Source organism: Pseudoliparis swirei, chromosome 13 (assembly GCF_029220125.1).
Source record: "Pseudoliparis swirei isolate HS2019 ecotype Mariana Trench chromosome 13, NWPU_hadal_v1, whole genome shotgun sequence".
Lineage (NCBI taxonomy): Eukaryota > Metazoa > Chordata > Actinopteri > Perciformes > Liparidae > Pseudoliparis > Pseudoliparis swirei.
The window spans coordinates 4414608-4427871 of record NC_079400.1 but is presented as its reverse complement, the minus strand read 5'-3'; the positions used below and the strand labels follow the sequence as shown (position 1 = coordinate 4427871).

Sequence of the window (13264 nt, the reverse complement as noted above, 5' to 3'; positions counted from 1 at the left end):
TTCTGTGATCGTTGTGCAGGTTCTGCAGAGGAGAGCTGATGAAGAGGTTTCTGTGGACTAATGTACCGCCAGAGCCAAAAGGATTCATTCCAAGCTCAGGAAAAGATCCCCAATGCTACTGCTCTCACGTCATAGATCCTGTACCTAATCTATAAATGATGCTTGCAATTACAGTCTGTCTTCAGGGCAACATAAGATCTCAGACCAATACCTTTTACTTTCTGTATGTAATGAATAACATTTTAATAAAGACTTTTTAAACAATGTAGGTTTTTTAAGGTTAATACTTGTGTATCCTTGATGTTTGGATTGGGTTCATGGGTTGACTTAAACCTAATTCAAAATATGGGATTCTTATTACAAAATGTAACTTTTATAGATGACGTTTCCCAAATAATGTATTAAAAGTGTATAATAAATGAAACTATCGTGGGACTAGTTCTGTTTTGTCACAATACAGTATATACATGCTACCTATAATCAAAAGAAGAAAACAAATGTGATACTTGCTCCTTGAAATAATAAAAATTGAGCTGAACATCACTGAGGAAGTGAGTGACTGTGTATTCTAGATTTTTTTATTTAATTTGTATATTTTGGAATTACAAAAAGTATCCACAGCTAAATTAGAGCCACCGTTCATGTTTTCCTCCATAAAAATAAGGGGGCGGGTCGGGACGTACGTCACCGTGTACTCAGCCAATCAGCGGCACAGACGGCGACCCAAACACGGAAGTGTCACAAACGGCGACACAAGCAAAAGTTCAGACTCTTCTGTCGTCAGAACAAAAAATGCGACATACACATTATTATTCACGTGTACAGTTAAAAATACAGAAACATTAGGTCACATTGTTTGCTGAGGATGGCTTTCTCCTGGGTTATCGTTGCGGTTGTATCGCTTGTTCTCGCCACGATTGGGTACATCCTGGGTGAGTATGGCTTCTTCATGAAGCTGTGAAACGATGAGACGGTTCTCTAACTGTCTTTAGCTGGAGCTAGATCAGTGATCTCTAACCTGGTGGAAAGAAGAAAGTGTGTAATAGATATAAAACAATCAAGATAAATCAGATGTAACAGCCGCAAACGAACGTTACAGGTTGCAGTTATGCAAGAGTGAAAACTAGCCGAGCAAACTTATCCAGAAGTTTAAGCACAGATACAAGAAGCTAGATAATGCATATTACGTTATAATTACATAGCTAAAAGTAAACAGTTCAAATGAGCAGTAAAAAATACACGGTTAAAATAGTTGGTATGTATTGAAATAAACTGTAAATAGTTCCCTGAACGCACCATCTGGAGAGTTACAATTAAAAGCTTAAAGTTACGGATAAACGTGTTTAAATACTCGTTAAAACGTGACTCGGTGTAAAGTTGTCTCACAGCACCCCCACCCGGCTCATCTGCTTCTCGTGTTTCTTGTGTCACACCGGGCTCGCGGCCGCAGTGAGGCCGCCTTCACTGCCCTCCGTCCTCGGCGGCGTGGTCGGCGCGTGCTCGCTGGCCGCGATGGCGCTCACCTGGAGGGACGTGAGCTCCAGGATGAAGAGCGAGAGCCGGACGTGGAGCGGCGTGCTGAGCCAGTACGTGGCGGGGAAGAGAGTGGGCTGGCTGGGCGGGCGGCAGAGGAAGAAGCTCGAAGCCGATACTCTCGACGTGAAACGAGTCCAGGAGCAGACGCTGCTGATGCGCCTGCGCAAACATGCAAACACGTGTTATGGAAAACAGTACGACTTCAACTCAATTAAAGGTATGAATGAGAAAGTGTCAATCAACAGATTTGACGTGGTGTTTTTAATAAAAACTAACTGCACGTGTTGTAAAGTAACAGCCTGTCTCCTCTGACACCCAGTTGTCCTATGACGTAACGTTATGTTTTGTGTGGTGTGTGTGTATATATGTATATTTGTGTTATACCATGCACTGATCTAAGTCTATTAATTTACCATTTATTTTCTTATGAATCGGAGTGAGAAAAAATCCTGAAACTTATTTAATTTGACCAAATTCCAAACATATATAATCGATTGTAAGCACATCATCACAATTGCAAACTAGGGAATTTAAAATACTTGTGGGAAATATCTATTAAAAAAGAAATCTATGGAATTTGTATAAAGAAGCATGATGCTTTGTTTTTGTGTGAAATAAAACACATTATTTGGGGACCTCAAACTTCTCCAAACTACTTAAACATGAAAAGCAGGTTATCCTATTTGCCAGCTCTCACTATAAAGGAGTAGTAATATAAGCCACATTTAAAGAAGGTAAAAAAAGTCTATTTAAATAAAATAATTGCCCAACTTCATGTGAGATATGTCAGCTGCAACTGTAAATGTTAACATTAAAAACTGTGTTGTAAACGTGTTGATAAAGACCGTTATATAGCAGAAACCTTGAAACTGCCTTTGATTTTCCAGACAGTGTTGGCTTCCGGGCGCGTCACCCCATCACCACATACGAGCACTACCGCGAGCTCATCGGACGCATCGCGGCAGGAGAGGAGAAGGTGATCATTGCAGAGAAGCCGCTGATCCTGGCCATGACATCTGGGACGTCGGGAGCCAGCGCCATGCTGCTCGGCACCAAGGACACCAACGCTGAGTTCTTCCTGCAGGTGAAGCCTGATGATGATGATGATGATGATGATGTATTGGCCGAGCTGTAGCATGCTGGCAAATTAAACTATATTTATTTGTTACTCCACCAGGGCGTGACTGTGGCTTTGGATGCCATGAGAAGAGCATTTCCTGCGACGGACAGCCTTCAGCGCACCACCAAGTTCTTCTACTCGCCGACTTTTCGTCAGTCTGAGGCCGGTATTCCCATCGGACCGAACTCCTCCACACCAGCCTCCTCTCGCCACACGCTTAACCTTTACACCACCCCAGCGGCCGCCTTTGAGGTGATGATCAACAGGAGTTGGCCCTAATTATCTTGCTATGTATGATTTTTGTTGTTTTTCTATTTTTGTACGAAATCAGTTCATTTTTTTCCATTTTCAACCGTTTTTAAGGGATCGTATTTCCCTTCCTTTCAGGTTCCCAGTGAGCATGACACCCTCTACTTGCATCTGCTGTTTGCTCTCAAAGATCCCAGTGTGGGAACACTGGAGTCCAACTTTGCTTCCACAGTCTTCTATGCTCTCAGTACTTTACAGGTACAGAATAGCTCTATATATATATTCATATATTCCTTTTGATAGTCTCCTACTGTTCGAAAGAAAAGCTTAACTCATATGTTTGATGGAGAAAGGATTGAAAAAGTAATTTCCATCCCATCTCCTCTCCGTCCTGCAGGATCGCTGGCAGGAGCTTGTTGACGACATTGACCTTGGGAAGGTGAGCAGCTCCCTGGCTCTGGAGAGCAAAGTAAGATCCAGACTCGAGGCTCTGATGAAGCCGGACCCAGAGAGGGCCGCTCAGCTCCGGGCCCACTTCCAGGATGGTTTCCGTGGGATCGCCAAGCGGCTGTGGCCTCATCTCCACCTGGTGCTGGCAGTAGACTCAGGCTCCAATCAGATCTACGGGGAAATGTTGAGAGAGAACTACTGCCGGGGGGTGTCTTTCTATTCACCTTTCTACGCTGCTACCGAAGGTAGGAGTCTGCGTCCGGAAACCGCTGTGCTCTTAAATGTGCTGGTGGCCAAACGCACAATGCATCATCATACCTCAAAACGTCCCACACCGCTTTTCCCTATGTTGTCGGTCTCTTCCAAAAGTTGCAGGTTGAAATCGATGTGACTTCAGGTATGCAGGCACACAGCGCTCTATTAAGGATCAAAGCTGGAGGAAATATAGGGTGTGTTCATGGTGTGTTGCTGAAGTGGTTAGCATCGATCACTTTTTTATTCATGTGAAAATGAAAGGCAGTTAGTTGTAGCGTACACACTTAATTGTCCTTGAGAAATATAGTCATAGTAGGCCTACCTAGGACTCTCCCAGAAGGAGAAAGGTCCAAAAAGATACAAAGAGAGGAATAATAACAAGAAGGATGGAGAGAAATCAGGAGAAAAACAAGGACGATATGGTTTCATTGCATGAAAATGTGCTTCTCTGCTATTTTCCTCAAGATGTTAAGCTGAAAGTGTGCTTCTCACATCTATACATATTATCAGTGCCCTTCTGAATGACCAGCTGGAGTGATTCGGGATGCTTTGGACTTTCCTCATTGTCCCTGCTGGTGATTGTTTTTCTTCTGCTTTCTGTTTTCTTTACATCTGGTGATCCTATCTACCAGAAAAGCACCCTCATTGTGAGAAGCAGAACAATTATTTTTCTGGGAAAGAACTCCCCTCGCTGTAGTCGTGCCCCACCAGACACCCCTGGGTCTACGGTTCATAGCCTAAGCTCTCATTGTGTGTGGGCCCCTGCAGGTCTGATAGGGGTGAACCTGTGGCCTCGGGAGCCAACCAGACGCTACGTGCTGTGTCCTCGCTCAATGTTCTGCGAGTTCCTGCCGGAGAACAGCCTGGAGGAGGAGACGCCTCACACGCTGCTGATGGAGGAGGTGAAGGAGGGAGAAAACTATGAGCTCGTTATCACAAACGCTTCAGGACTCTTCAGGTCTGATTTGATTTACAACCAAACATTATCTAATTATGAATGTAGTAAATCAATTAAAACATAGTCTTTTTATTAACTGTGCATTTATCAAAGACTAAGATACAAAAAGTGAGAGATTATATTCAGTAGTTGCTTTGCGTCATTGTTGTGATGTGGTTTCATTTGACTGAGCAACATCCCAAGTCTAATAATGCTGTGAAATACCTAAATTTGCTCTCACACTCCGTTAGACAATTAGACATGTCATTAAAATTGAAAGATGCTCAGAAGTACAATCTAAGATTTAATCCTAGATATTTAACTAACTTCAGTTGTATTGGGAAATTGAAAAAAATTCCCCCTGTTCGCTGTGTTCCAGATATCGCATCGGAGACATCGTGAAAGTAGTTGGATTCCACAACCAGTGTCCCATTGTTGAGTTTCAGTACAGGTACATTTTGTCCCCGTGCACATTTGTTCATATGTGCTGCTGCATGTCCGCCCATGTGGATTTTAGGAGCGTACATCACAGCATCATATGTTCTTTCGCCAGACGGGGTCAGATGTTGAGCGTTCGAGGGGAGAAAGTGTCCGAGGCGTTGTTCCTTAATGCTCTGAAGAAAGCGGTTGCTCAGTGGCCGGGAGCTCGGCTCATTGACTACTGCTGCGCTGAGAGTGGCATCATGGGTAAGACGTCTCGCTTTAACACCAGAAGACAGTACGGGGATATGACATCTGTGTAAAGTCTTCTAAGTGGTTAGTCAGGTTCAGTTTGCACTCAAATTAATAGTACCTTCCGGTGGTGTTGTAGGAGATTCAATCGGCGGCTCAGATCCTCATTACCAGGTCTTTATAGAGCTGAAAGGTGTGAGAAACCTCACAGAGGAACAACGATACAAGGTAAAACCAACTTGGCATACCTTTTTTTTGTTTTTGTGAAATTGTTCTTCACCATCTTCCTCCGAGTGGCATCTCCTCTCTCTCTCCATCCAGTTGGACAACTGCCTCCAGCGGGACTCCGCTGTCTACAAGTCCTTTCGTGCCAAAGGCAGCATCGGACCAATGAGGGTGCAGCTGGTGGCGGAGGGTGCTTTCCGTGAACTTCGTCAACGCATGATGGCCATCTCGAACACCTCGTCCAACACCTTCAAAATGCACCGAGTGCTGCGCAGGAAGGAATACGGCGACTTCCTTTTGGGGAAAACCGTTTCCTAACACCTCCCGTTGTTGTGGAGAAAGACTGAGCTTGTGGACTCTCTGGTGAACGCTGACTGCATTAAATGTCTCCAGTTCATCAATCTACTGCTCATGAGTTGATTTATTGAGCCTTTTGGAAATCTGAAACACGGAAACACAACATAGTTTCATGTTTGAGAAATTCTCATTTGATGGATTTATTTTCTTCATTGAAGTGTTTTATTAAAATGTTACTGTAGTTTTGGTTTGTGAAATGTTGATGAGGACCTTGTCTGGCTTCAATAATGTATGTAGATGTGTGTGTATATATATATATATATACACACACATATCTATATATATATTCATTAAAGTGTTTTATTTAAATGTTACTGTAGTTTTGGTTTATGAAATATTGATGAGGACCTTGTCTGGCTTCAGTAATATATATATATATGATCTGTCAAAAGATATATATATATATGTATGTATGTGTATATATATACACACACACACACACATATCTATGTATATATATTCATTAAAGTGTTTTATTTAAATGTTACTGTAGTTTTGGTTTGTGAAATATTGATGAGGAACTTGTCTGGCTTCAGTAATATATATATATACACATAAATATATATATATGATCTGTCAAAAGATATATATGTATGTATATACATATATGTAGATATATATGTATATATCTACATATACAGTATATACATATATGTGTATATATGTACATACATATATATACACATATATATATATATGATCTGTCAAAAGATATATATGTATATATATATATCTACATATACAGTATATACATATATGTATGTACATATATCTATATATGTATATAGATATATATATGTACATATATATATGACATATGTTCACTCTGTTTCCAGTGAGGACGAGCAGCTCCAGATGTGTCCTCATCTGCAGCAGCGTCGCAGACAGTTTGTCGTCCTACACGTCATCCCGTCTGTTGTCTGTCTCCACCGTGTGGCTCTAACAGGTACAGTCCTGTGACGTAGACGTGACCACACTGCTGGTCCTGGTCAATCTCACCGGATGCATGACGGTCAGCAGAACGAATCCTTTTTAGATTTCTAGAGACAGACACTGAGCTCCTTGTCTTCCTTTCATTTGTTTTACTAATTCAAGTTTATTAAGACGTTACTAAAATACAGTGTAGATTGCTCCTAATGATTCCCATGCCAGCATGCAAAAAATGGGATTAGTTTGCTCGTTTCTGCCAGAATTTACTCTATTTAGTCCGACTTTGTCCCAGTGCACACATTACACACAGTGTCAGGACTTTATTGTCACCGCTAGGGGGCGACAGTGATACATGTAGGACTTCTACAGTAGCTGTTCCTCCTGCTGTCTCCTAAACAGGCCTTATTGTCTTAATTTAAATAGTGGATTCATGGTCAGAACTCCGACTTTTAGTGGCTTTATCTCAATTACTGTTCTCATTGTAAGTCAGAATACATAAAACCACAGGCTATACAACTTGTATAAGAGGTTTTCAGAGTTTAAAAATATGTTTTTATTTTACTGGCAGATCAGAGAGAGTAGAGACTTATGATATTGTCTCCGGCATCATTCTTAAATTTTATGAAAATGATGAGCCCCCATCAGAGATGACCCTCTTAACTCTTGTTGTTGTTGTTGTTGTTTTTGTTGTTTCATGGCACTGCTGCAGGTCTCCTTTCGCAAGAAAATGGGCTAATATTTTGAGTAATGTCCCATTTCAGCATTTTTGAAAATCTTTTGACATTTTTGAAATATTTTTTATTGTGCCTGACTAATGAGTTTGAGGGTATAATATATAATGACAGCATGGTAAATATTTCCAATTTCCTAAATACTTTCTCATCCATGCTGACCATGTGTTTGTTTATTTGTGACAGATTGTCGGCTTTCTGTGATCGGTGTTTAGCGGAATGGTGTGTGTCTGTCATCCTCACATGCCTCGAGGATTTACGCACACGCAGCTTCTGAGCACATCTGCTGAGTCGCAACTAAATTCAATGTAAACAGCCGAGATTTAAGAATGACAGGCCGGTTTTCTCAACGGGTTTGCTGAGGGATGGAGGATGCCTTTGATTGATGTTGCCTGTTGAGCGAACGATGCCGACTGCAGACAGAATCACCTTACAGTTCAAATCAGGATTATAGCTGCGGATTTTCATAGAAGTTTAAAGTGGTGAGTCATTTTGTAAATATCACAAACGACTGATCCAAGTTTGATTTCATCACTTTTTGAAGCACCTCCCAAAATAAAATCAGAATATACGAGCAGAGCTAAGAACTGTGGGAAATGTAGTTAGGATCATATTTCACCTGGCCATCTGTGCGTCACTCTGTCATATTAGACTAGATGGTGAGCATGTTTAATAGATAGCCTCTTTATTAGCGACATGCAGAGATGGATGAACTACAAAAAGAGAAGCCATTAAAAATAAATGGCAGCGAGGAGCTGCCAGCCCTTGAATAGGATCCGAGAGGGGAAACAGTACTCTTTACAGTCTGAGAGCCAGTCTGTTACTTTCACTGGTTGGGTTTTCCCCCTCTTTACTCTAAATGCAGCTTACCTGTGCTGCCAGCTGGATTAGTTAATTGTGTTTTTTTAATTTGCTTTTAATCATCTTTTCTCTTCTTCATTTTTTGGACTGACATCATATCAATGGTGAGCTCAGAAAAAATGCTCTTCTCTGTTACTCAGAGACAGAAGGGATCAGACTCAACATGTGCTCATGTTGTTCTCACTGCTTTAAAACAAAACAAAAATAGCTACATGCACACAGTACAATAGCTGTTCCCATTCACCTCTTCCTTGACCTGTTTATTCTCATCTCAGTTGCTGCCGGGACTGCCAAAACCAAACTTTTCCCCCCCCTAAAGATTACAAACTTCATATCTGGCTCCAGGAACGCCCACACAGCTGCTGAATCCGCTCAAGTTTCCCCAAATTACCATCGCCCCCACAAGAAACTTGTATATTTATTTTTATTTTCTCAACCATTTTTGTGTGCTCAAATCCCAATGTGCATGGCGCCACACTTGATGCAAAGTCTTGGAGATTTATTAAAGGACTAAACAGGTTCAAACCCCCGCTGTGGCAGGAAGGTTAAAAACACTAAAACAATTAGTCTTGACTGTCATGTTCATTTTAAATTAAGGGTGCTAAAAGGTCTAAATAAAGCTTAAAAATTATATATTGTCTTTGGTAGGGCTTCAACTCCTGGAACAAACTATACAACCTAAACACTGTTGTTGTATCTGTCCTCGAGCTCCACATGAATCACAGTGACAAAAAATAAACAATTCCACCTCATGATTCAGTTAAACTCGGAGTCTTCCTCCGACTGAAAAAGCCCTATTGTCCACTTTAAAATGAACAGAATCAACTCGTTCTGCTGCTTATCTGCTAAAACCTTCTGCAAATGGCTTGTGCACATTTTAAAATAGACACATGAAAAAATAGGAAAGAATAGGATATGTTATCTCCTCAAAGAATAACCCTGAATGATCAGGTTTCTCAACTTACTTTATTATTTGATGACAATAATTTAATAAATGTTAGCATCATCTTTCCCCTGATTACTGTCAAATCTGCTGTTGACAATTAACACTTTACGATAAACAAGTGTTCCTGTTTCTTCACGATAGAAGTATAGAAGTAGTTTGTTGGGTCAAAGTGAGTTAAGACACAACTTTCCTTTGGTGTGTTTAGCACCAAGTCCTCACGACAAACATCTCCTCGCTTATCCTTTTAATCCGCTCTTAGCGGCTTTCATGCCAGAGCCTTAATTCTCTCGTGAGGATACCGTCGGGGCGGGGAGGGCAACAGTATCCATCACCATGCAGCGGAGTCGACTTTAAAACAACAATACTCTAGGAATGGTATTTTTAGGACTGTAGTTCTCATGCCTTCGCATAGCAAAGTAAATACGTAAGAGGAAAAAAAGAAGTCTGAATATTTCTTTCCCCTCCACACACACACACACACACTTTCACAATGTCTCGAGAGTCGGACACAACAGAACCGCACAATGGCACACAGTCCAACTGAACACAATAGCCTGCATGGACCGACAAACAGGTCATCCATCCTTTCCTTTATTTGCAGACATGCACACAAAAGCCATGTGCAAATAGTAGCACTATGGGGTGTAATGGTGCTGTCAGCTACACCAAAAGCATCCTCTCTCCCTCCCTCCAGCCATTCCCCACCTCTCTCTCTCTCTCTCTCTATACCCCCACCTCTGATGAAAACTGGTCCCCACAGAGGATGCCAGTATCTCATTGGCTGGGGCATCACAGGAGTAGATGGGAGCAGCAGCGAGACAGAAAGAGAGAGAGAGGGATAGAAAGCTCAAGAAGAAGCAACTCTGGCCCAGCATCTTGCCAGAGCTCTGAGCTGAAGGAAGCAAGGTGTAGACACATGCACTGTACATTCTTTTGTCTTTCAGATTCCCGGGTCCTCCTCCAGATGGAAGAAGCAGTGGACTTGCTCCACGTTGCTGCTGTAATGAGCCCTCCGGCTGAACGGTGCAGACGGGCAACAGCTGGGTTGACTGATCTGAAGAAGCTCTTTGGATCTCAGCGTCACCTGGACTTGATCTCTCCTTGTTGACTGAGCAGCTGCTGGTCATTGTGACTTTTTTTTGTCATGTGTACTTATCTAGGCAACCCAAATCCTGAACCTCTGCGTTGTTGGAGTGAGCTAATTTAGTCTTCCCCGACTGCACTATTGTCTTGGAGAGAGGCATCGCTCGGAGAAGGGTGGCAGCTGTGACTGTAAATGTGTGTCCCTGCCGGCACTGGACTGCGCCACCCCCAAAGTCTCCTGCGCCAGCTGAGAGCCCCTGGAAGCCACCTGGTGTGCCTCTGGGATGGTGTGACCTCCAGCCAGCTGTTGGCCGTCCCACATCTGGGTCAAGATGCCAGTGATGAAGGGCCTCCTGGCCCCACAGAACACCTTTCTGGACACCATCGCTACGCGTTTCGATGGCACTCGTAAGTACAATGGAGCCATCTGAGGCTGAGTTGTTTTGGTACTCAACTGTCCTTTCAAATTGAGGACATGTTTGGGCATCCAGGTGGCTTTGTGGTTTAATTGCTGTCAGTGTAACTGCATGGCCTAGTTTCAGAGTTTGTTCCTCCCTATTTCCTCTCATCCCTAAACTGTATCATATTTCATGAGAGCAAACAAATATAATAAGTAAAAATGAAATCATTCGAGGTCTTTATGCAGCATGGCTGTCATCACAGGAGATAAGGCCTGCTGGTTGCAGCTTGCGTCGGGTTTTTCAGCTTGAACTTCAACATCCACGAGATGTCCACTTGTTCTCAGGTCAGTCCGTGGTGCTCTGCATGACTGAACACCAAACACTGCCACTGGCGCAGAGAAAAGTTTGTTTTCACTTTTACAGTAAGACGCAAGCAGAGAAATTGACGTTAAAAAAAATCTTGTCGTCCCTTTACATTAGTTTCCCGCAGTAAGCTTCAAATCAGTCGCTGCAGCCATGAGGCGGCAGCGGCGTTTCTGCTTGACTTGACTTCTGCACACGCGTGTCTCTTGTTTTTTTTCTCCCTCGAGTCCCGCCTCAGGGGAGGTTGTGGCTTGTTGTAAACAAATACCACGGGGACGTCTGTGTTGTGTTCGCTTGTCGATTCAGCCGACACACTCTGCTAGTCATAGCTGCCTGAACGAACTGCGGGCTCGCAGCTGGTTCTCAACTCGGCTTGGGGAAGTAAATACAGTGAAATGTGAGACGTTACAGGGTAATTGATGTGTAGGGTATGCAATTAAAGCTTTGACTTGTGCGTGAGGCATTCTAATGAGGTGTTAAATGATCTCTCAAGAGCTTTAAACCATGTTGCCAATCAGGAAAACTGGCTCTAGTTTAAAATACAAAACAAAGAGGTTTGTGAATCCAGGAGTGACGTGGTGTAGCGCAGCTGCAGGATCAGTGATCCGGCCCCCCGTGTTGTACCTAACCTGCTGAAGGGTCCGTGAGCTAAACATGGACTCCCCGACTGCACAGGGCGGCTCTCTGGTTGAACCAGTGTACGGGGAAGAAAACACTTCCCTTTCAGGCTCAATGTCTTTTCTCAACAAACAACAGAAACTATTCATCAGTGAAAAGCATTCCTGATATGCCATTTTCTCCTCTTCTTGTTATCTTTATTCCTTATTGATAGCAATGTCTAGAAACCCGTTCTCTCTCACATGTTGTGGTAATTCAGCCCTCAACATCAGCGGCACTACGGTGGCTCTGGACAGCTGAGCCCCACATCCACTGCTTCATGACCGTTTACCCACTTTACTTCAGTGCAGCAAAGTCTTTATTCTTCCTCCTGTTGATAAACAACCAAACAATGGTGGAGATGACAACCGGCCGGCAGCAGCAGGACTCACCTCCTTGCGGCTACGTGCCAGCTTTTGCCACTTCGAAGCCAATCTCTTGGCTCCCAGAAGAGCGGCAGAGCGCCCACGGCCCAGAATAGCTTCCTTCCTGTTGCCGGGGCGACAGGGTGCCGCCACTTGACATTGATGATGCTTGAACACTTGGGTCTTTGAGAAAAAAGATGGTCCGCTAAAGAGAAAACACTTGAACTTGCTTTTCCAATCAAGGACTTTTAGAATCCAGCTGGTCTCTTGTTTCGGAAAGGCGCGTCGTCAAACAAGTGGCATTGTGGGTCGTGCAGCTGCGGGGCTGGTTTCAGCGTCAGTGCCCTCAACCTGCTGTAGCTGAAGGTGGTTTTCCACTTTCGCTTGAAAACAACTTGGCTGTATTTCCTCTTTTATAAGACACACTGGTTGTTGAAGTCCCCTTCACTCAAAAGAGTGTGCTTTGCTTCTTGTTACTTCGCGTGGATGTCCTGACCCTCAGCGAAAGATGGATTTGACACTCAAAGACCGTTCTGGTGAAGGTGGGGGGAGGTTTCTCCGTGAGGTTCAGGTGTATACGATCGGGATTTGTGACATCATAACTAACCTGGAAGCCAATCCCCATCCAGAATACTTGTAGTTGTTGTGTGGTTTCCTAACACACTAAAACAAAATGTACAGATAATTCCGAACTACAGACAATACAAACCAAGCCTTATGCATCCTTAAAATATATTAAACACTATCTCACTATTTCACATTGCTTAAAAATAATATTAGATCAGCCAAACAAAAGAAAGCAGCACTGCTGACTGAGCAGACACTCGGTTTATATAATTGGTCACTCCAACATTTCCCTTGTCTGGTCGGCTATTTACAAGAAGTCCAATTTATATCAGAATATGATTCATGTCAACATCATTATCCTGTTGCATTTATCTATTTTACATAATATAATAATTGTTTCCCCTATACAAAACAACACCGCCCTCGGCCTTTTTGCAAAACATAACTACTCACTGGGGAAAATAATCCAGCATTTTGGCTTTAAACCTCCTCCCAGCTATTCTCTATTGTCCATCTTATATTCCACATCGTCATGGCATCACAGGGTTTCACTGTAATG

The 13264-nt window shown here is 42.9% G+C and overlaps 2 protein-coding genes across 2 annotated transcripts in view; both read left to right on the top strand.

The window, feature by feature from the left end:
- Positions 1-630: 630 nt before the first annotated feature.
- Positions 631-6288, top strand: ghdc (GH3 domain containing). Its single transcript, XM_056429654.1, has 11 exons — positions 631-932; positions 1451-1753; positions 2424-2620; positions 2714-2908; positions 3044-3163; positions 3303-3600; positions 4379-4568; positions 4927-4998; positions 5101-5234; positions 5359-5447; positions 5541-6288. Exons 1-11 carry the CDS (start codon positions 866-868, stop codon positions 5760-5762), a joined length of 1887 nt encoding a protein of 628 aa, XP_056285629.1. The 5' UTR covers positions 631-865; the 3' UTR covers positions 5763-6288.
- Positions 6289-6660: 372 nt separating this feature from the next.
- LOC130203474 (potassium voltage-gated channel subfamily H member 4-like) overlaps positions 6661-13264 on the top strand; it is a 41309-nt gene continuing 34705 nt past the window's right edge. The window contains exons 1-2 of the mRNA XM_056429665.1: positions 6661-6747; positions 10214-10760. Of these exons, the coding sequence (XP_056285640.1) occupies positions 10685-10760 (76 nt within the window). The 5' untranslated portion in view covers positions 6661-6747; positions 10214-10684. The remainder of the gene's footprint in view (positions 6748-10213; positions 10761-13264) is intronic.

Bases quoted from the DNA above. Each gene is read 5' to 3' on its own strand.
- ghdc (XM_056429654.1), top strand. From the start codon at position 866: ATGGCTTTCTCCTGGGTTATCGTTGCGGTTGTATCGCTTGTTCTCGCC. The intron at 2,909-3,043 runs GTGATGATCAAC...CCTTCCTTTCAG, and splicing joins CCCCAGCGGCCGCCTTTGAG to GTTCCCAGTGAGCATGACAC. The intron at 4,569-4,926 runs GTCTGATTTGAT...GCTGTGTTCCAG, and splicing joins AACGCTTCAGGACTCTTCAG to ATATCGCATCGGAGACATCG.